This window comes from Lissotriton vulgaris, chromosome 1_1 (genome assembly GCF_964263255.1).
Source record: "Lissotriton vulgaris chromosome 1_1, aLisVul1.2, whole genome shotgun sequence".
NCBI lineage: Eukaryota > Metazoa > Chordata > Amphibia > Caudata > Salamandridae > Lissotriton > Lissotriton vulgaris.
In genome coordinates, this window is record NC_141685.1 from 801,056,427 (window position 1) to 801,077,252 (window position 20,826).

At 50.8% G+C, this 20,826-nt stretch overlaps 1 protein-coding gene across 1 annotated transcript in view; it reads left to right on the forward strand.

Moving 5' to 3' along the window:
* COP1 (COP1 E3 ubiquitin ligase) overlaps positions 1–20,537 on the forward strand; it is a 917,107-nt gene extending 896,570 nt beyond the window's left edge. The window contains exon 20 of the mRNA XM_086956597.1: positions 20,149–20,537. Coding sequence (XP_086812723.1) covers positions 20,149–20,166 — 18 coding nt within the window. The 3' untranslated portion in view covers positions 20,167–20,537. The remainder of the gene's footprint in view (positions 1–20,148) is intronic.
* Positions 20,538–20,826: the final 289 nt, after the last annotated feature.

The following is a 20,826-nucleotide window of genomic DNA, read 5'->3' on the forward strand; positions in this document are numbered from 1 at the left end:
AGAGACTTCTAACCGCAGATTCCGTACCTCTGATTATTTCTCAGACGTCAGACTAGATCCATCGTTCAGCTCTGCATAGAGTAGTAGGCATCATTCGCTCATGGAAGTGACATTTGCTGTACCTATATAGGCGCCACGCAGTCGCGCTTATGTCAGTATTTTTCTTTCCACGTCAGCCAGTGCCGATCCAAGAAAAGCTATCCCTTAGTATTTTTGTGATTATTTTTTTTCAATGCTTTGTCTTTTTTGAGATTTACCCCATGGTGTGTCAGGGATGTCTTTGAAGATGGCCGGTTTCAAGCCCGCACCTTGTATTGTTTTGGTGCCTTGAGCAGGATCATGACCCGAAGGCCTTTCTCGACTGCCGCGCCATGCACCCGAAGGCCTAGAGGGAGCGATCCCCAAGCTTGTGATGATGCTGTGACTTTCACGGTTCTGGTCGAGAGGAAGGTACTGGGAGCGGTCGCAAAGCCCAGGGAAGTCGTTGCATTCAAAGTCATCAAGTCATATAGGTAAGTCAAAGTCCCACAAAAAGAAGTTGTCAAAGTGTACCTCTGCCGACTAGACGAGGGAGTGTCACCACTAGAGGCCTGGCTCTACTGTTGAACCACCTTCTGGGTCGGCTCCACATCTCTCCAAGTTTCCAGGAGCCAGAGCGACCACTGCCCAACTGCGAGAATTTTATGAGGCCTTGTACCTCATCCTTGTGAGGCCCATTCCCTCCGGTGTGCCTTCAAGCCCCCACGGGTACGTGGGGGGCCCTACTGGTCCGCGCTGGAAGCTCCGGCCCATTTTCAGTTGGGGCCCCTAGAATCCACAGATGGATCAGGATCGCACTGGTCGTGCCACCTCAATCTTCTCCAATGCCGATCCTGGGGCCAACGCTCCCGGTACCGCCAACGCCATCCCCATTCTCATCCCCGCCTCCCGGCAAGTAGCTGGAAGGGCATCATCCGACGCCGGCGTGGACCGGAGTTATGCTTTCTGGGCCAGAGCCTGAGCCCTATACCTATTGGCTAGGACTCGGGTGGGGGCGACAGGGAGGGTTGTTGGGAGCTGAAGAATGCCAGTGTTATGAAGAACAACTGGAGTGGGCTGAAGATCTGGGTGAAGCCAGTAGACTGGACACTTCTCCAGATACTGGTGTGCTTTCTCCTCCTACCGTGGCTACAGAGGAGGGAGCTTCTTTCAGAGTGGTAGTGCAGAGGGTAGCTGAGGTCCTGGACCTTAGCTTGCCCTCTGTGGTAGTCAAGACTAATGTTTTGATGGAAGTGCTTCAGCCATGATTGTCCCTATCAGAAACATTTCTCCCTTTCAATAGGATATTTGCTGAGGCCCTGCTTGGGGCTCCTTTGAACAGAGCGATGGCCTAGCACCACTGCCCCACTCCAGGGACACCAAATTTCCCCGTCCAATACCCTACACCTTAAAGCTTGTTGGTCCAAGCCTCCAAATCCAACTTAAATCCTGCTGCATTGCCTACCGCACCCCTGGATTTCCAAGAGGCTGGACAGTCATGGAAAGAGGATTTTTTTCTTCTGTCAACCTGGCATTGTGTTCTGTGAGCACCGCATGGCTTTTGGGTTGCTATTCCCACACGCTGTGGGATAAGTTTGTGCAGGTACTGCCAGCGGTCCCGAAGGAGGCCCAGGCCGTGCTCTCCAAGGCTATTGCAGTTGGGAGAGATGCAGCAAAGTTTACCATCAGTTGAGGACTTGTCACCACTGACTCATTAAGTAGAGCAGCTTCGTGAACAGTTGCCCTGCGACACCACGCCTAGTTGAGGATGGCTGACTTTTCTGGGGATGTCCAGTTCTTACTCATGGATATGCCCTTTGATGGCTCCCTTCTCTTCGAAGACTAGGCCGATTTGGCGTTGGAGCGCTTTAAGGACAGCAAGGCTACAGCCAGGTCCTTGGGCCTTGCTATGGCCCCTCATCACCCACAATCTTCCTTTTGCTTCTTCTGTGGCTACAGAAGGGACGGGCAACCAAGTGTCTACCCGCCCAGCCTCCGCGGCATGCAAGCTCTTCAGCCTCTGCATGGCTGCGGACGTGGTTCCTACTGGCCCACTAGACAACGGTTGGGTCAGTCCACCAACTCCCCAGCAGCCGCCAAACGTCCTTGTCTGCCCACGTATCATCATGGCCTCCCAGTCTGTGGCAGGGTTCACCATCACTTGATTTAAGATGCTGATTTTGGCTCGGGTCCTGTCTGCCCTGGACCCTGAAGACTGGATGGTAGCGTTGGTCTTTCAGGATGCCTATTTTCACATTCCTATTCTGCCTTTCTACAGGGGCTACCTGCAGTTCGCGGTGTGACACAAGAATTTCTAGTTTACTGTGCTCCCATTGGCCTTACCAGCGCCCCTCGGTTGTTCACCAAGGTGATGCCGGTGGTTGCAGCTCATCTGCGGAGATCAGGGGTGCCAGTCTTCCCCTATATCGATGACTGGCTGTTGAAGGCGGGCTTGCCCTAGGATGTCGTCTCTCACCTCCAGACTACGGTGGTCCTCCTGCACTAGCTGGGGTTCACTGTGACTTAAATTTTAAATCAAACAGCATGTGGCCATCATGTATGGGCCCAGCACCATCACCTAAAACAGAGATCAAAAGTCTTGGCGTCTGGTTAGACCAAGAACTTTCATTTAAAACCCAAGCCAAGAAGACCACAGCATCGTGTTATGGGCTGTTGAAAATGCTGCACAATGTGTTCCCCCTTTTACCAAGCCAAGCCAAAAAACTGCTTGTCCAAGCCCTGATTCTGTCCCGAATAGACTACGGTAATGCCCTCTACTTAGGTGCCCCCAGCTCAGCAGGCATGAAACTACAGATCGTGCAAAACTCGGCCACAAGGCTGCTTACGGGGACCCCCAATCGCTGCTCAACAAGTCTTTCCTTGCGTGCCCTCCATTGGCTCCCGGTACAGGAAAGGATCCATTTCAAGGCATTGTGTGTAGCTCATAAGTCTCTGAGAGGCACCGGACCACCTATCATCAAAAATGTGATCCACCTCTACAGAGCCAATAGAAGACTACACTCTGATGAGCTTCATCTAGCAGTAACGCCCAAAATCAAGAAAGCTAGAAGCGGGGGTCGGCTCTTTTCCTACAACGCTGCTAAACTCTGTAATGCCCTCCCTCTGAGCCTCTGCAAAGAATCCAACCACCTTTCCGAAAACCTCTAAAGACCTGGCTTTTCCCATAGAGGCGGGCTCCCTCTCTGGTTACTGCCACAGCGCTGGGATGCCTCTGGGTAGCCATGCACTTTATAAGAACTCTTCATTTCATTATAAGAACCCTTTTCAACGTGCCGGAGTTCCACCTGACTCCCTCTGAGATGCTCCCTTTCATTTGACTGTTCTAGACACAGTGCAGTTTTGGGTCTATCCTGCCGAATGGTTAGTCAGGATATTCGGGCTATGTTACTGATGTTTCAGCCTCTATCCTGGGTTTTGGTGAAACTGACTGTGAGATTTCTGGGCTTCCTGGCTTGCGACACATGCTCGTTGGCATATGTGGGCTCTGCAGTGGGACTGAAAGTTCCAGTGGGCACAGCATCAGGGGAATCTCTCTGGCAGGGTCCAGATCTTGGAGGGAACTGCAAGGACCTGCAATGGTGGTTAACAAACCGTGATTGGGTCAGGTACCGACCCCTCTCCCTTCCCCAACCAGATCTGACAGTAGTGATAGATGCATCACTCCTGGGATGGGCGGCTATCTAGGAGAGGTAGAGATCAGAGGTCTCTGGTCTCCGGCACATTCCGGACTCCACATCAACCTGTTGGAGCTCCGAGCAATCTGAATGGCATTGAAAGCCTTTCTACCCTCCATCCAGGAAAGGATAGTGCAATTGTTCATGGCAAACACCACTGTCATGTGGTACTGCAACAAGCAGGGTGGGGTTGTGGACCCTTGGTTAAGAGGTCCTCTGTCTCTGGACATGATTTGAACAGCAGGGCATATCCCTGGTGGTTTTGCATCTGGCGGGTTCTTTGAATGCCAGAGTGGACATACTTGACAGAGGTGCCTAATAATGACGTCTCCATCCGGAGGTGGTGCAAGTTCTCTTTCAGCAGTGAGGAGAGCCTTGGTTACAACTGTTAGCCACTGACGAGAATGTGCAATTTAAGCAGTTCTGCGCACTTGATTTGCCAAGGCAGCTCTCGCTCTGAGACGCTTTTCTTCTTAAGTGGAGTTCTGGCCTCTTGTACACCTTTCCACCCATACCACTCCTGCCCAGAGTTCTCAAGAAAATCAGAAACGACCGGGCCCAAGGCCTCCTGGGCACGAAGAGTCTGGTATCCCAAGCTGTTGAACCTGGTCAGTGGTCCTCCGATCAGGCTGCCCCTCAGGAAGATATTCTGTCACAGCAGCAGGAGAGGGTTCTCCACCCAAACCTTTCAATGCTCCGCCTTTTGGCATGGAGATTGAGCAGCGACAGTTGGAAGCCTTCGACCTTCTGCCCGAAGTCTGTAATATTGTTTTGGCAGGCAGGCGTACCTCTATCAAGACAGTTTATGCCTGCTGTTGGGCTAAATTTGTGACATGTTGTTAACACCTTCCGTGCAGCCCTGATTTCCTCAGTGTGCTGGACATTCCTGAACAGGGTGCGGTCGTGACGGAACCATTCCGTCATCAGCACAGCTCAACCGTGACTGATGACGGAATGGTTCCGTCACCAGCATCGAAGGGGTTAAGAAAGCTACATTGATCCCCTTTCTGCCCCTCTTTTTTCAGGTGGTTCTATGGTAAGGGACTCCCTTTCAGGGCCCTAGTTTTGTGCACCAGTGGTCAGTGTCTGGCATGGCTCTGCGCTTCTGGAGTGGAATGTCGTGTAAAGAACTGACGTCAGCGCGCAGGGGCGGTGTCTAAGTAGATACTGCGACGTCATTCCGGCGACCACGACGCCAACGACGAACGCAGAGCCAACCGATGCCTCCCACCGACGCGCAGAGGTACTGCTGAAGAAAAATTCTTTGCATCCAGTCTGCCGCCTGGGGGTCATTCTAAGGTGAGGAATCCATAACGAATCTGTCTTTTACAGATATATTGTTACTGAAGGTAAGTAACTTGTTCTTCTGCACATGGCGATCATTCCTCTGATCAGACTGCCCCTTCGGGTGGCTCTTCTGTCGCAGCAGCAGGGGACGGTCCTCCACCCAAACCTGTCCAGCCTCTACCTCCTTGTGTGAAGATTAAGCGGCAACAGCTGACAGCTTTCGACCTTCCTCCCGAAGTCTGTAACGTTATCTTGGCAGCCAGGCGTCCCTCCACCAAAACAGTATATGCCTGTAGATGGAACAAATTTGTGGCATGGTGCGGGCAAAGACTGTGGATCCCCTTTCTGCAACTCTTTCAGAGGTTCTCCACTTCACTTTTTTCTTTGGCCCAGCAGGGCTCTGCTCAGGGCACTGTTAAGGGCTAGCTTTTTGCTTTTCTTTGGGTGCCTGGCCAACCTTCCCATTTCCAATACCCTAATGTACATAGGTTTGTGAATGGTTTGCAACATATATTCCTCCCACTCTCTTTGTTAATGCACCAGTGTGATCTCAATCTCTTCCTCACCTTCCTTATGTATGCTCCGTTTGAGCCTCTGCACAATTGTCCATTCAAGCTCCTTACTACAAGTTAGCTTTTCTGGTGGCTATAAGCTACAGGCCATGTCATTCAAACTGGTGCTTCATATAACAGCTTCCTTTCTTCAAATGTGGTCACTCCATTTCTCGTTGGCCAAAACATCACTCTGCCTACCTTTGATGCTCTGCCTCACCCCTCTAAGGAAAAGGCGCCATCTGGACCCAAAAAGAGCATTGTCGTTCTACCTTGACTGTACACAAGAGTTTCTGGTTGACAACACTCTCTTTGTGGGATATGTTGGAGCAAAGGACAGGCCGTGCAGAACGGGACCATCTTCCAAGGGATCGTGCTCTGCATCCAAATCTGCTAAGCATTTTCAAAAAATCAACCCTCTTGGGGTTTGAGTTTTCATTCCACTAGAGCTAAAGCTGCAACCACTGCTTTTGTTCATGGAGTTCCGTTCCTGTATACCTGCCAGGCAGCAACGTTGGCCTCATCGCATACCTTTACCAAACATTACTATATCTACAGTCAGGTCCGTAAAGATGGGCATTTGCCTGTTCGGTCCTGCAGGACTTCCTCGTGTGAAAATGGCCTGCAGACCCATCTCTGGGGAGGTATTGCTTGGGTATCTATTCTAAGGTAAGGAATCTGCATCTAGAAGTCTCTATCAGATTAACAAGTTACTTACCTTTGTTAACGCCTTATCTGGTAGAGAATCTATCTAGCTGCAGATTCCTTGCCGCCCGCCCATCCTCCCCGCTCTGCAAATGGATTTCTAGGGATAGGGTACTTCCCTTTCAGGGCCCTAGTTTTCCACACTGGTGGTCAGTGTACTTGGTCGCTCCGCACTTCTGCCGTGGAAAGTCTTGAAAAGTTATAGCTCGCAGGAGTAGTGTCTATGTAGGAACCGCAAACGTCACTTCTGGCGCGACTAACGCCCACACAAAGCCGCATGACTCCATTTACCGGCGTGCAAGGTTACTGCTCATGAAATATTTTCGAATCCAGTCTGACACCTGGGGCTTATGCTAAAATAAGGAATCTATGGCTAGACAGTGTCTACTAGATGATTTATTACTGAAGGTAAGTAACTTGTTTGTCTACCCACATGAAGATTGAGCTGTGTTCTTTAAAGATCTTCTGTTTGTCACCAGAGGGAGCAAATGTTTTCTTACCTACTCGAACGGATTCTAGTTGCCTTCTGGTGCTCAAAACTGTAGATGTTGGTTACCACGTCAACATGTGGGCTTGGTGAGCTGTAGGCCCTGTTTTTCCAGTCCTCATCTACTGTTTTCTACAGAGCAAAGGTGGTTCTGCACATTCTTATCCTTTCTATCGTAACTTTTGTTAGCCTTCAACATGACATTTTTTTTAAAACAGTACTTGTGTAAACATATTAATAATTCCTATGAATTGTTTCATTTACTATATAGTCATTGTAGCAATTTATAGGAATTATTATGTTTCCACAGGTATTGTTTTAAAAAAATGTAATGCTTAGGGACCATTGTTCCTTTAATTACGCATTACTCCTGGTCCCTAATGATCCTGGGGTTTCTCTTGTTCTTGAAACTACTAGCCTTCAACATGCGTCAGTCACATTTCCTTCTTTCTTCCCCTCCTCGCCTTATTAAGGAAGAGGCGCAGCTGCACATTCTTTATCCTGGCAACGGATGTTGTCTCCTATTTTAACTGTACGAGTTCAGTGCAGTTAGATATACAACTCTTCCTAGCTTTCGCCCACACAAGGCAAATCAGTGACCATACTTACCCTCTCACATTGCAAAACAAGCATTTACAATGCAATTGTCTCGGCATTCTTAAAGTTAGAGCTATTGTCATTGCTCATGACATTATTTTTATTTATATATTTTTTTTAACATAAATAAATGGCATTGTCATTTACAATGCCAATAGCAGGGCAGGAGAGCAAGCACAACGAACGAGGGGGCAGGACAGCAAGCACAAGGAACGAGGGGGCAGGACAGCAAGCACAAGCAACGAGGGGTCAGGACAGCAAGCACAAGCAACGAGGGGGCAGGACAGCAAGCACAAGCAACGGGGGGCGGGAGAGCAGGCACAAGCAACGAGGGGGCAGGACAGCAAGCACAAGCAACGAGGGGGCAAGACAGCAAGCACAAGCAACGAGGGGGCAGGACAGCAAGCACAAGCAACAAGGGGGGGGCAGGAGAGCAAGCACAAGCAACAAGGGGGGGCAGGAGAGCAAGCACACCAGTGGCGGGGGGGCAGGAGAGCAAGCACAACCAACGAGGGGAAAGGGAGCAAGCACAAGCAACGAAGGGGGCAGGAGAGCAAGCACAAGCAACGAGGGGGGCAGGAGAGCAAGCACGAGCAACGAGGGGGCAGGACAGCAAGCAGAAGCAACGAGGGGGCAGGACAGCAAGCACAAGCAACGGGGAGACAGGAGAGCAAGCACAAGCAATAAGGGGGCAGGACAGCAAGCACAAGCAATGAGGGGGCAGAGACAGGAGAGCAAGCACAAGCAACGAGGGGGCAAGACAGCAAGCACAAGCAACGAGGGGGGTAGGAGAGCAAGCACAAGCAACGAAGGGGTGCAAGAGAGCAAGCACAAGCAACGAGGGGGGCAGGAGAGTAAGCACAAGCAACGAGGGGGGCAGGACAGCAAGCACAAGCAACGAGGGGGCAAGCACAAGCAACGAGGGGGCAGGACAGCAAGCACGAGGTGGCAGGACAGCACGCACAAGCAACGAGGGGGGGCAGGAGAGCAAGCAAAGAGGGGGGGCAGGACAGCAAGCACAAGCAACGAGGGGAAGGACAGCAAGCACAAGCAACGAGGGGGGACAGGAAAGCAAGCACGAGCAACAAGCGGGCAGGACAGCAAGCACGAGCAACGAGGGGGCAGGACAGCAAGCACAAGCAACGAGGGTGGGCAGGAGAGCAAGCACAAGCAATGAGGGGGCAAGACAGCAAGCACAAGCAACGAGGGGGCAAGACAGCAAGCACAAGCAACGAGGGGGGCAGGAGAGCAAGCACAAGCAACAAGGGGGGAGGGCAGGACAGCAAGCACAAGCAACAATGGGGGCAGGAAATCAAGCACGAGCAACAATGGGGCAGGACAGCAAGCACGAGCAACGAGGGAGCAGGGGCAGGAGAGCAAGCACAAGCAATGAGGGGGCAGGGGAGAAAGCACAAGCAACGAGGGGGCAGGACAGCAAGCACAAGCAACGAGGGGGGCAGGAGAGCAAGCACAAGCAACAAGGTGCAAGAGAGCAAGCACAAGCAACGAGGGGGGGCAGGAGAGCAAGCACAAGCAACAAGGGGGGGGCAGGACAGCAAGCACAAGCAACGAGGGGGCAGGACAGCAAGCACGAGGTGGCAGGACAGCACGCACAAGCAACGAGGGGGGGCAGGACAGCAAGCACAAGCAACGAGGGGACAGGACAGCAAACACAAGCAACAAAGGGGCAAGACAGCAAGCACAAGCAACGAGGGGGGCAGGAGAGCAAGCACAAGCAACTAGGGGGGGTAGGAGAGCAAGCACGAGCAACGAGGGGGCAGGGCAGCAAGCACAAGCAACGAGGGGGGCAGGACAGCAAGCAACAAGGGGGGCAGGAGAGCAAGCACGAGCAACGAGGGGGCAGGACAGCAAGCACAAGCAACGAGGGGGTAAGACAGCAAGCACAAGCAACAGGGGGGCAGGAAATCAAGCATGAGCAACGGGGGGCAGGACAGCAAGCACGAGCAACGAGGGAGCAGGACAGCAAGGACAAGCAATGAGGGGAGGCAGGAGAGCAAGCACAAGCAATGAAGGGGCAGGACAGCAAGCACGAGCAACGAGGGGGCAGGACAGCAAGCAACAAGGGGGGCAGGAGAGCAAGCACGAGCAGCGAGGGGGCAGGACAGCAAGCAACAAGGGGGGCAGGAGAGTAAGCACGAGCAACGAGGGGGCAGGATAGCAAGCACAAGCAACAATGGGGTAAGACAGCAAGCACAAGCAACAAGGGGGCAGGAAATCAAGCATGAGCAACGAGGGGGCAGGACAGCAAGCACGAGCAACGAGGGAGCAGGACAGCAAGGACAAGCAACGAGGGGGGGGGCAGGAGAGCAAGCACAAGCAACGAGGGGGGCAGGAGAGCAAGCATGAGCAACGAGGGGGCAGGACAGCAAGCAACAAGGGGGGCAGGAGAGCAAGCACGAGCAACAAGGGGGCAGGACAGCAAGCACAAGCAACGAGGGGGGTAAGACAGCAAGCACAAGCAACAAGGGGGCAGGAAATCAAGCATGAGCAACGAGGGGGCAAGCACAAGCAACAAGGGGGCAGGACAGCAAGCACGAGGTGGCAGGACAGCACGCACAAGCAACGAGGGGGGGCAGGAGAGCAAGCACAACCAAAGAGGGGGCAGGACAGCAAGCACAAGCAAAGAGGGGGGGCAGGACAGCAAGCACAAGCAACGAGGGGCAGGACAGCAAGCACAAGCAACGAGGGGGGACAGGAAAGCAAGCACGAGCAACAAGCGGGCAGGACAGCAAGCACGAGCAACGAGGGGGCAGGACAGCAAGCACAAGCAACGAGGGGGGGCAGGAGAGCAAGCACAAGCAATGAGGGGGCAAGACAGCAAGCACAAGCAATGAGGGGGCAAGACAGCAAGCACAAGCAACGAGGGGGCAAGACAGCAAGCACAAGCAACGAGGGGGGCAGGAGAGCAAGCACAAGCAACAAGGGGGGGGCAGGACAGCAAGCACAAGCAACAATGGGGGCAGGAAATCAAGCACGAGCAACAAGGGGGCAGGACAGCAAGCACGAGCAACGAGGGAGCAGGGGCAGGAGAACAAGCAACGAGGGGGCAGGACAGCAAGCACAAGCAACGAGGGGGGCAGGAGAGCAAGCACAAGGAACGAGGTGCAAGAGAGCAAGCACAAGCAACGAGGGGGGCAGGAGAGCAAGCACAAGCAACGAGGGGGGGGCAGGACAGCAAGCACAAGCAACGAGGGGACAGGACAGCAAGCACGAGGTGGCAGGACAGCACGCACAAGCAACGAGGGGGGCAGGACAGCAAGCACAAGCAACGAGGGGACAGGACAGCAAACACAAGCAACAAAGGGGCAAGACAGCAAGCACAAGCAACGAGGGGGGCAGGAGAGCAAGCACAAGCAACGAGGGGGGGCAGGAGAGCAAGCACAAGCAACGAGGGGGGCAGGGGATCAAGCACAAGCAACTAGGGGGGGTAGTAGAGCAAGCACGAGCAACGAGGGGGCAGGGCAGCAAGCACAAGCAACGAGGGGGGCAGGAGAGCAAGCTTGAGCAACGAGGGGGCAGGACAGCAAGCAACAAGGGGGGCAGGAGAGCAAGCACGAGCAACGAGGGGGCAGGACAGCAAGCACAAGCAACGAGGGGGTAAGACAGCAAGCACAAGCAACAGGGGGGCAGGAAATCAAGCATGAGCAACGAGGGGGCAGGACAGCAAGCACGAGCAACGAGGGAGCAGGACAGCAAGGACAAGCAACGAGGGGGGGCAGGAGAGCAAGCACAAGCAACGAAGGGGCAGGACAGCAAGCACGAGCAATGAGGGGGCAGGACAGCAAGCAACAAGGGGGGCAGGAGAGCAAGCACGAGCAGCGAGGGGGCAGGACAGCAAGCAACAAGGGGGGGCAGGAGAGCAAGCACAAGCAACGAGGGGGCAGGATAGCAAGCACAAGCAACAAGGGGGTAAGACAGCAAGCACAAGCAACAAGGGGGCAGGAAATCAAGCATGAGCAACGAGGGGGCAGGAAATCAAGCATGAGCAACGAGGGGCAGGACAGCAAGCACAAGCAACGAGGGGGCAGGACAGCAAGCACAAGCAACGAGGGGGGGGGGCAGGAGAGCAAGCACAAGCAACGAGGGGGGCAGGAGAGCAAGCACGAGCAACGAGGGGGCAGGACAGCAAGCAACAAGGGGGGCAGGAGAGCAAGCACGAGCAACAAGGGGGCAGGACAGCAAGCACAAGCAACGAGGGGGGTAAGACAGCAAGCACAAGCAACAAGGGGGCAGGAAATCAAGCATGAGCAACGAGGGGGCAGGAAATCAAGCATGAGCAACGAGGGGCAGGACAGCAAGCACAAGCAACGAGGGGGCAAGATAGCAAGCACAAGCAATGAGGAGGGGCAGGACAGCAAGCACAAGCAACGAAGGGGGCAGGACAGCAAGCACGAGCAACGAGGGGGGCAGGACAGCAAGCACGAGCAACGAGGGGGGGCAGGACAGCAAGCAACGAGGGGGCAGGACAGCATGCACTCACCGGAGGACTTGGCAGCTTCTCGACTTCTTACGGCGGTCGGGCAGAAATGGCGTCAGAAAAGCACCAACATTTTTGCATTCGTGGGAGTGGTTTTTGCTGTTGAGTGACGGATGATGTCACGGAGTTAAAAACTGCAAAAAACACGCCCCCGAATCCGAAAAAGATGGGGCTTGAATGGAGTGACGCCCCTATCCTCCAATGGCTGGCCTCCGTTTAGGAAGCCAGCCAATGGAGAAGAGGGGCGGGTTCAAGCCCCCATACTAAGACACATTAAATCTCGGAGCGAGACTGCGCAAGCGCAGCCTGCGGTCCAAGACCTAAAAAGACCCTCCAGCAAGCGTTCTTGCTCACTCTTCCAGTTTTCTCACTAGTGCATCCTGGGGCTGATATTTGCTCAGCTGCGATTAAACGTCTCTGCATACCTTTACTAAACACTACTTTATAGCACCTCTAACACAGAGTGATGGATACTTTGCAAGAGCCTTACGATGATTTCCTTGGCAAAACTGCGCTTCCAAGTCTAGCTTCCCATTGGACACTGCTAGGAGACTCATTCGGGAGGCCAGGAATCTGCAGAAAGAAGAATCCTTCGGCAGAGGTGGTCACCTTGGGTAAATTTAGTTCTGGTAGGTGTTTTGGCTTCCTGCAGATTCTTCATCCTTCTAACCTCTGAGATAGTTCTAGAAACAATAATAAGATTGGTGATATTTTACAGTTCTACCACTCTATTGCCTGCTGCAGTTTAAGCTCTATTTTGTTCCTCGCTGCTCACCTCGTTTGGGTGCAAAAAAATAAAGAATTGATGCCAGCATGCCAAGTGTGCTCTAATCAGGCTGATATTGTTAAATCCTGGGGAGGCAGAGGGATTATTGAAGTGGTGTGCCTACTGGATACCTCAGCACTTGTAGCAGATCGTTTGTTGTGGGTCGTGGACTTTGCTTGGACCCCTTTCTCCCTTCTGCCAGGATTACAACTTGCGGAACCCGCTTCGCGGGTCCCGCTGCGCACCAGCGCCACAGGGGAGCTTTGTTGTAGCAGCGTGTGAAGGTCCAGGGCTGCGAGCGTGCCGGGCGGGACTTCAAATCCCAGAAGCCCCTGCACACCGCGCCTCTCGTCACCTGGCCGCTCTCCCTGGACACACGCCCCGCCTGTAACCCTTAAAAGGCTCGAGAGGACAGATCGCCGTGGGATACCTCAGCACTTGTAGCAGATCGTTTGTTGTGGGTCGTGGACTTTGCTTGGACCCCTTTCTCCCTTCTGCCAGGATTACAACTTGCGGAACCCGCTTCGCGGGTCCCGCTGCGCACCAGCGCCACAGGGGAGCTTTGTTGTAGCAGCGTGTGAAGGTCCAGGGCTGCGAGCGTGCGGGGCAGGACTTCAAATCCCAGAAGCCCCTGCACACCGCGCCTCTCGTCACCTGGCCGCTCTCCCTGGACACACGCCCCACCTGTAACCCTTAAAAGGCTCGAGAGGACAGATCGCCGTGGGATACCTCAGCACTTGTAGCAGATCGTTTGTTGTGGGTCGTGGACTTTGCTTGGACGCCTTTCTCCCTTCTGCCAGGATTACAACTTGCGGAACCCGCTTCGCAGGTCCCGCTGCGCACCAGCGCCACAGGGGAGCTTTGTTGTAGCAGCGTGTGAAGGTCCAGGGCTGCGAGCGTGCGGGGCAGGACTTCAAATCCCAGAAGCCCCTGCACACCGCGCCTCTCGTCACCTGGCCGCTCTCCCTGGACACACGCCCCGCCTGTAACCCTTAAAAGGCTCGAGAGGACAGATCGCCGTGGGATACCTCAGCACTTGTAGCAGATCGTTTGTTGTGGGTCGTGGACTTTGCTTGGACGCCTTTCTCCCTTCTGCCAGGATTACAACTTGCGGAACCCGCTTCGCGGGTCCCGCTGCGCACCAGCGCCACAGGGGAGCTTTGTTGTAGCAGCGTGTGAAGGTCCAGGGCTGCGAGCGTGCGGGGCAGGACTTCAAATCCCAGAAGCCCCTGCACACCGCGCCTCTCGTCACCTGGCCGCTCTCCCTGGACACACGCCCCGCCTGTAACCCTACGGACTACCTATATAAGGGAAGGTCAGTACCCGCTAAGCGGGAGAGTGCGGGAGCGTCCCGGGAGAAGCCCGGGACAAGGGCGGGACCGTCTGTGGCCGTCCGTGGCCGAAGGAGGCCGGGCTGGGCCCACTCCTTAACATCCCACATCACGGTATAGCCAAGGTACTGTTTTTACTTAAAAGTTAAAATTCGTGGACTTCCGATATTCTTTGCCCCTGAACACTGTCGCCTGGTGCATCACCTATAGCGTTCCTCCATTCTTCTCCTTGTTGCCAGACGGGGGTCAGTGGGGTTTTTACGAGCCCCCACTGAATCGCCCAGGTATAAGGTCTAGTAGGGGGTGGTAAACGCTACGTAATAGGACTAAAATTTAGAATACATGGTCTTACTAGACGTTTTTCCTGCTGATTGATCTTGCCCCATAGGTGGCTCATTAAGATCGTTTGGGTTTGACTTTAGGCTACCTCTAAGATTTCCACACATTCGAACCTTGGCATTTCTTGTAATTGACCGAGGGTCCGAGTTCATCTAATCTATAAAGTGCACAAGCTGCATGATACCATTTTAATTTTTGCTTTGCTACATTTGTATCCTGCTTTTATTTCCCTATAGCATTTACTTGTGTAGTTTGTGACCTCTGAACCTATCCTCACTCACTTGTAACTATGCCTAAAAAATCGGCCTCTGTCACCCCAGCACCACTTAAAACCCTTGACTCCTTTCTAGTACAAGTGGTCAAAAAGATAAACAATGACAGAAGGGAATCCTTGGGTTTGAGTCAATCGCCAATTTTGCCCCCATTGAGCCCTGACCCCAGCACACAAACTCCTGATACCCCATTGCCTGAACCCTCAATCCTCATACCTGATGCTAACTTAATTAATTTGGAAGTAGATGACGGAAACTCTGATTTGTTAGCTGACCAGTCAACAAAGGTCGTGTCTGACTCAGAGCAGCAGCAAAATACTGTCGCGGAGATTCCCTCATCTTCTTCCCCTGTTATGCATCCTGTGAGAAACTGTAGAAAAGCTCAAGCCAAAAGGGGGGGAAAACAGCTAGGAAAGAAAAAGATTAACTCACCCCCTAGACATAAAGGGAAAAATGTGGAGCGCGAAGACGTGGATGAGCTTAGACAAATTATTGATGATGACCTATTTAATAGGATTTCAGACATGATAGACATCAAAATTAAAACCATCATCAAGCCTCTTATAGGGAAGATCGATAAATTAACATCTGAAATAAAAAAGATGGGAGGGTTGCAAAGTAAGTTGGCGAATGACTTGGAGAACTTAGCCAACGAAGTTTGCAAACCTGTAGTTGCCATGGAGGAAGATCAGGGTGTTGTCCCAGGCACTACGGACATCCAACAACAGCCCATCTTGGATGGCCAATTGCTACCACCTGTGCCCACCCACGATGTAACTAGAGAGGCCCCCACGTCACAACCTATGGCACCAACCCCATTGCACCTAGGGGATGACTCCTCACAATTTATTTTGGAAGCCTCACCATTAGTCCTGGTATTGGCGAATGTCCCTGCTTTATCTCAGGAGCAAAAAGAATCCGCTCAAGGCCTTAAGGACAAAGCTTTATATTGGCTTACCAATAATATGCGCATGGCAGACCAGGGAGCGGATCAGCTAGCCGGGGAAATTGTCATGGCAAGGAGGGTATCATGGATTGGGAATAAGATTAAGAAATTCAATGGGGACTGTGTTATATTAAATTTTGCTAGCGCAGAAGTACTCCCTAACATCCTCGCTAATATCCTCCCTCCGCAACGTAGAACTGGATCCATAATTCCCCTTACCCTGAAATTCTTTTACACTGAGACCCAGATGGCGACTTCTTCTAATATCCCCAGGCCCAGAAGAAACGATAGAATTGCTCACTGGGGTGGGGAAACTAGGCCCAGATTCAACAACAACCATTCTCGCCCCATGAGTAGCCGTGGGTTAAGGCAACACAACTTCCCGTATGGGCCAATGGCCAGAACACCAGGGCCACTTTGGCCCAATATAAATAGGTGGGGACCACATACTCCAGGTTATGATAATAGAGGCCAGGGCAATGGGTTTATGTCTAGGCAAGGGAATGAACATTTTTCAATGCGACCTAATACTCCCCAGCCTATGTGGAATCCAGTAGCAAACGGATGGGGTCAAGTGCCCACTCCCTTTGACTGGGGATTGGGGATGGGAAACAGATACGGGGTTTTGTCGGGCCTAAACGACTGTGACTGACATACAGAGGTCACAAACCAGGGGATAGATGTCACAGCCCAACAATTGGATGTGGCATCAGTTCCGTGCCTAGTACCTGAGACTTCCAGGGATTCCTGTAGGCTAATGAGCTGGAATATTGCGGGGTTAAATGGTAAACGTGAGGATAAATCTTGGTCAAGCTTCGTCCTAGGCCACCACATTATTGCCCTTCAGGAAACGTGGGACACTTCTGACAATCTGTGGTGGGACGGGTTTATCAGTTTCACCAAAGCTGCTGTCCATAGTCGTATGGGGAGGGCCAAGGGAGGCCTTTTATTTCTGTTTTCTCTAGACTTAAAGGGTAGTTGCAGGCAGATCGACACTGGCTCCCCCAACATCCTGTTGGTCGAAAGAGTGATTAAAAACACCAGTAGGACTATCTTTATAAATTTTTATAACTCAGGGAACAGTGATCAGAGGCCGTAATATTATTGATCTGGATAGGATTTTAAACACGGTCAGTCAGAACAAAACGCTTGATACAGATTATATTTTATTAGGCGATTTTAACATTCATCCGTGCAATCTAAATTGCAGGAGAAGTAGTCCTGATGGGGACGATGGGCCCGAGGGACCCCACTTTGAACATTCCACTGAGGGAGAGGAACTGGAGGACTTTCTTGCCAATTTTGACCTCTATGAACCAGATGGTGGCATTAGACAGCCAACTTTCACTGGTATCCTACATGGCACTATTATTGACTATATATTCGTATCCCTAAGCACCCTTACACGGGTCAATGCCTATCGCACCACACAATCACACTTTAGTGACCATAACCCTGTAGAGTTAGAAGTGGCTTGGGGAGGCAATATAGGACCATCCCCACTGAAAGTAACCACCCATCCATTAAGGACAACTGGCCAAGGAAGACGCTTGAAATGGGCAAAGGTGGTCCCAGAAAAATTTTATGCCGAAAACTTTTCAAAGATTAAGGGGCAGGTTGAGGTTTGCAAAAATCCTTGCGCACAGGGTCAAGAAATTGTAGAGGCGTTTGAAGCCATATGTGTGCAGGTGTCACAGGACCTCTTGGTAAAGACTAAAAACGTAATTCCAGGAAATAAGCGCTGGTTCGATTCAGCATGTTCTAAAGCCCATAGATCATTACTGGTAGCTCTAAAAGGTATCCCTAGGGCAAATGATGAGATTACCAGACTCAGGAAAATCTACAAATTAGCAATAAAAAAACGAAAGGACACCATTAAACAAGAAGCATGGGAAGACCTCCTTTCGGCGGCAGTCCTGAAGAATAGCAAAAAATTCTGGGAGATCATTAAACAGCCTTTCTTCTCAGATGATGATAATGACATCATGGACTGCGTTATTCCTGATGATAAATGGTTATCCCACTTTAAAAATGTCTATGGGGATATTGCTGATGTAACTACAGACGCCCTGTTGACAAGATCAGCCACCTGCCCCATTATCTTTAATCAAGATGAGGTGGAGAAAGCCATCATGTCCACCACAAAGCACAAGGCACCTGGTCCTGACGGCGTGCCTGCCGACTTCTTCATGTATTCCCCGAAACTGTGGGCTGAAGTCTTGACAAATGTGTTTAATGCAGTGAATGATAATCTCGCACCTGCATCATGGAACATCTCTACCATTGTCCCCATTTTTAAAAAAGGCCAGCGGGATGACCCAGGCTGTTATAGGCCTATATCCCTCCTAGATTCTTCGGTAAAAAATCTAGGCAGAGTCCTTCTATCTAGGCTAAGGGAGAATGTTGAGGGCTGTGGTGGATTGTCCGAAATCCAATATGGATTTAGGGAAAAAAAGGGTACTATCGAACAGTGCATTAATTTACATCTGCTGATCTCCAAATATACTATAGCCAAGGAGGGGTCTTTGTATCTTGCATTCATGGACCTCTCCTCGGCTTTCGACTTGGTCAATAGGACCAAGTTGTGGTCTATTTTGTTGGAGATTGGCATAGATGAGGCATTGGTTACCTTTATGTCCTCCCTGCACCAAGAACTCTTCTCGAGTGTACGCGTGACTAACGAGGGCAGGTGTACCGCTCTCTTTAGATCCTTAAGGGGTGTGCGGCAGGGCTGCATTTTGGCCCCCTTACTGTTTACCATCTACATCAATGGCCTGGGCACACACCTGGAGGGGCAGGAAGCCGACGTCCCGCGTGTAGGAGCAACAAAGATCCCGGCACTCCTTTACGCGGACGATGCCGTGCTGATCGCCCGCACGGGAGTTGGCCTCCAGCGCCTATTGAATGCTTTTGGCACGTTTATGGGCCAACTAGATCTTAAAACAAACGTAGCCAAGTCCCACACTATGGTGGTGGGCCTAGAGTGTCGCAGGAAGAGAACTAAAACATTCACTTGTAGGGGGGATTTGGTCACTAGGGTATCCACATTCCCCTATCTAGGCATTTTGTTCGATCAGAAAGGGACCTGGGGACCACAGGTTAGAGCTAAGCGATTGGCCGTCACACGATCATCCTCAGCAATCTTGAGTTTTGCTGGCAGGCTAGGAGCCAGGCCTATGGAAGCCATCTTAAAAATCTATAACAGCAAATCTGTGGCCATTGCTCTATATGGCTCCGCACTGTGGGGATACACAAATGTGGAGCCAATACAGAGAGCAGAGAATGGATTCATCAGAGCCCTGCTCTCTGTACCTCAGTCCACTCCAACGTATTCCATACATAAAGAAGTTGGCCTTCAGTTTCTCTCAGATAAGTTGAGCCTGGCCCCTCTGACCCTATGGTTAAAAATATGGATGAACGAAGAACTTCCATTAAACCACAAGATCCTGACTGATGTGCTGTCCCTTGATAAATTTAACAAAATTCCTTGGCTGGCCTATCTAGCAAAAGCTTTTTCTGATCTAGGCCGCCCGGAGCTTTCTACTTCTCCGGAGTCCATTAGGATTCAAGATCTTGATTCAGTTAAAAAGTCTTTTATGGGAAGGAAGGAGATGTGCCGTGAAGAGAGCGAACTAGCAAAGCCGGCAGTGAGGGATCATTGCCTGCTGCTTACTTCACCTTCACTTGCACCATACCTTGGTCATGTTACACTTCCTTTCCACAGGTTTCTTTTAACTAAATTTAGATTTAATTTGCTGCATTATTATTTAGGCTCTTTTAATAACTGGCAGAAACCAGAATTAGCTCCGCCATGCAGCTGTGACCAGTTCTCAGTGCAGGACACAATGCATTTTGTTATGTTTTGTGGTTTATATTTAGAGCCTAGGAAAAAATTCTTGTTGCCAATTCTCAAGGAGGCCGGCTTCACACAGGTGAGACCGGCTTTACTCTATCTACAACTATTACCTAACCCTCACATTACTTATTGCGTTGCTAAATTCCTGGTAGCCGCCTCTAGGGCGAAAGCTGCCTGCCAAGATTAGTTATTAATGTTAAACACATCTTTTTCTTAAAACAGTTTTTTATAAATCTTAAAATTGTACTAGACTTCTGTATCATGTGTATTATGATAAATATTGTATGAAATGTATTTTATTGTTCATTTCTTTGTATGGTTTTTAATAAGCCGAATAAAGATATTTTGACTGACTGACTGACTGACTGGATACGGTCTGGCACCTGATAGATATTACTAAGTCAAGGAATGTCCAGGAAGATATAGAATCCATTAGAACTATAATTATCGAAGGTAAGTAACTTATTCAATAGTACTATCTCAGTTATGCCTTGAGTTAAATGAAAACCAGCTTGAATCCTCAGGGATCAAGTCAGTGTGGCATTGTGTGAAGACAGCCTCAAATAACATCATAGGAAAATATTTCTGCAGTCTCTGCATGACAACCAAGGGAGTGTTGAATCACTTCTCCATCACAGACAGTGGATAGTATTAGCTTGCCACATACATCCCAATTTCTTTTCAAAGAGAGAGACTTTCAGGTGTCAATCTTCCAACTGCCTCCGCTGGAGGGTTAAGAGAATTTGCATTTGTCTTTCATTTTTGTCGATCTTATGACACTTCTCTGTCCTCTCACCCAGGTGCTTGAGCTTGTATGAAGAGATCTACATCAGTGGATAGAAGCTACCATGTCCTGCTAACCTCAGAGTCGCCGCTTCAGTCATACAGAAACCATGATGCATCTCAACCCCTTGGAGCCGGTTGGATTTCATGTTGCCGGCGCCCATGGACCTTTTGTGAAGGGCTTTAGTACTACAGGGATCGGGGAGCAGTGAAAAGAAGTATAGGCGGCATCAACATTTCAGGCTAAGCCAATGGATTTTTTGAGCGTGCTGCTAGGAGGAAGTGCGAAAGGGGTGTCGTGGACACCAACATTTTTATGATGATGGGGGTGCTAATGGATTTTTTTTCAGTAAGCTCTAAATAAAGAAAAATAAATAAATTAATAAATAATTGTACATGAAGTCCCAGTCTCCGTGTGAAGAATTTCTTTTGAAAAAGGGGTAAAGAGTTGTTTGCTATTGGTGAAGCAAGGCATCTTATATAAGATGCCTTTAATAAAAATGAAGGCTTTGCATTCTAGTGAACTTACCAGCACTCTGTTATCTTGGTTGCTCCAATCTTTCTGATCACTGCAGACATTACATTTTATTTTGAAGCAGCTAATTGTCGCTTGGTCTGTGGCTAGTGTATATGTTTTTATGAGCATAAAGCATTTTACAGTATTGAGTATTTTCCTTCCATACTATATTGCATGC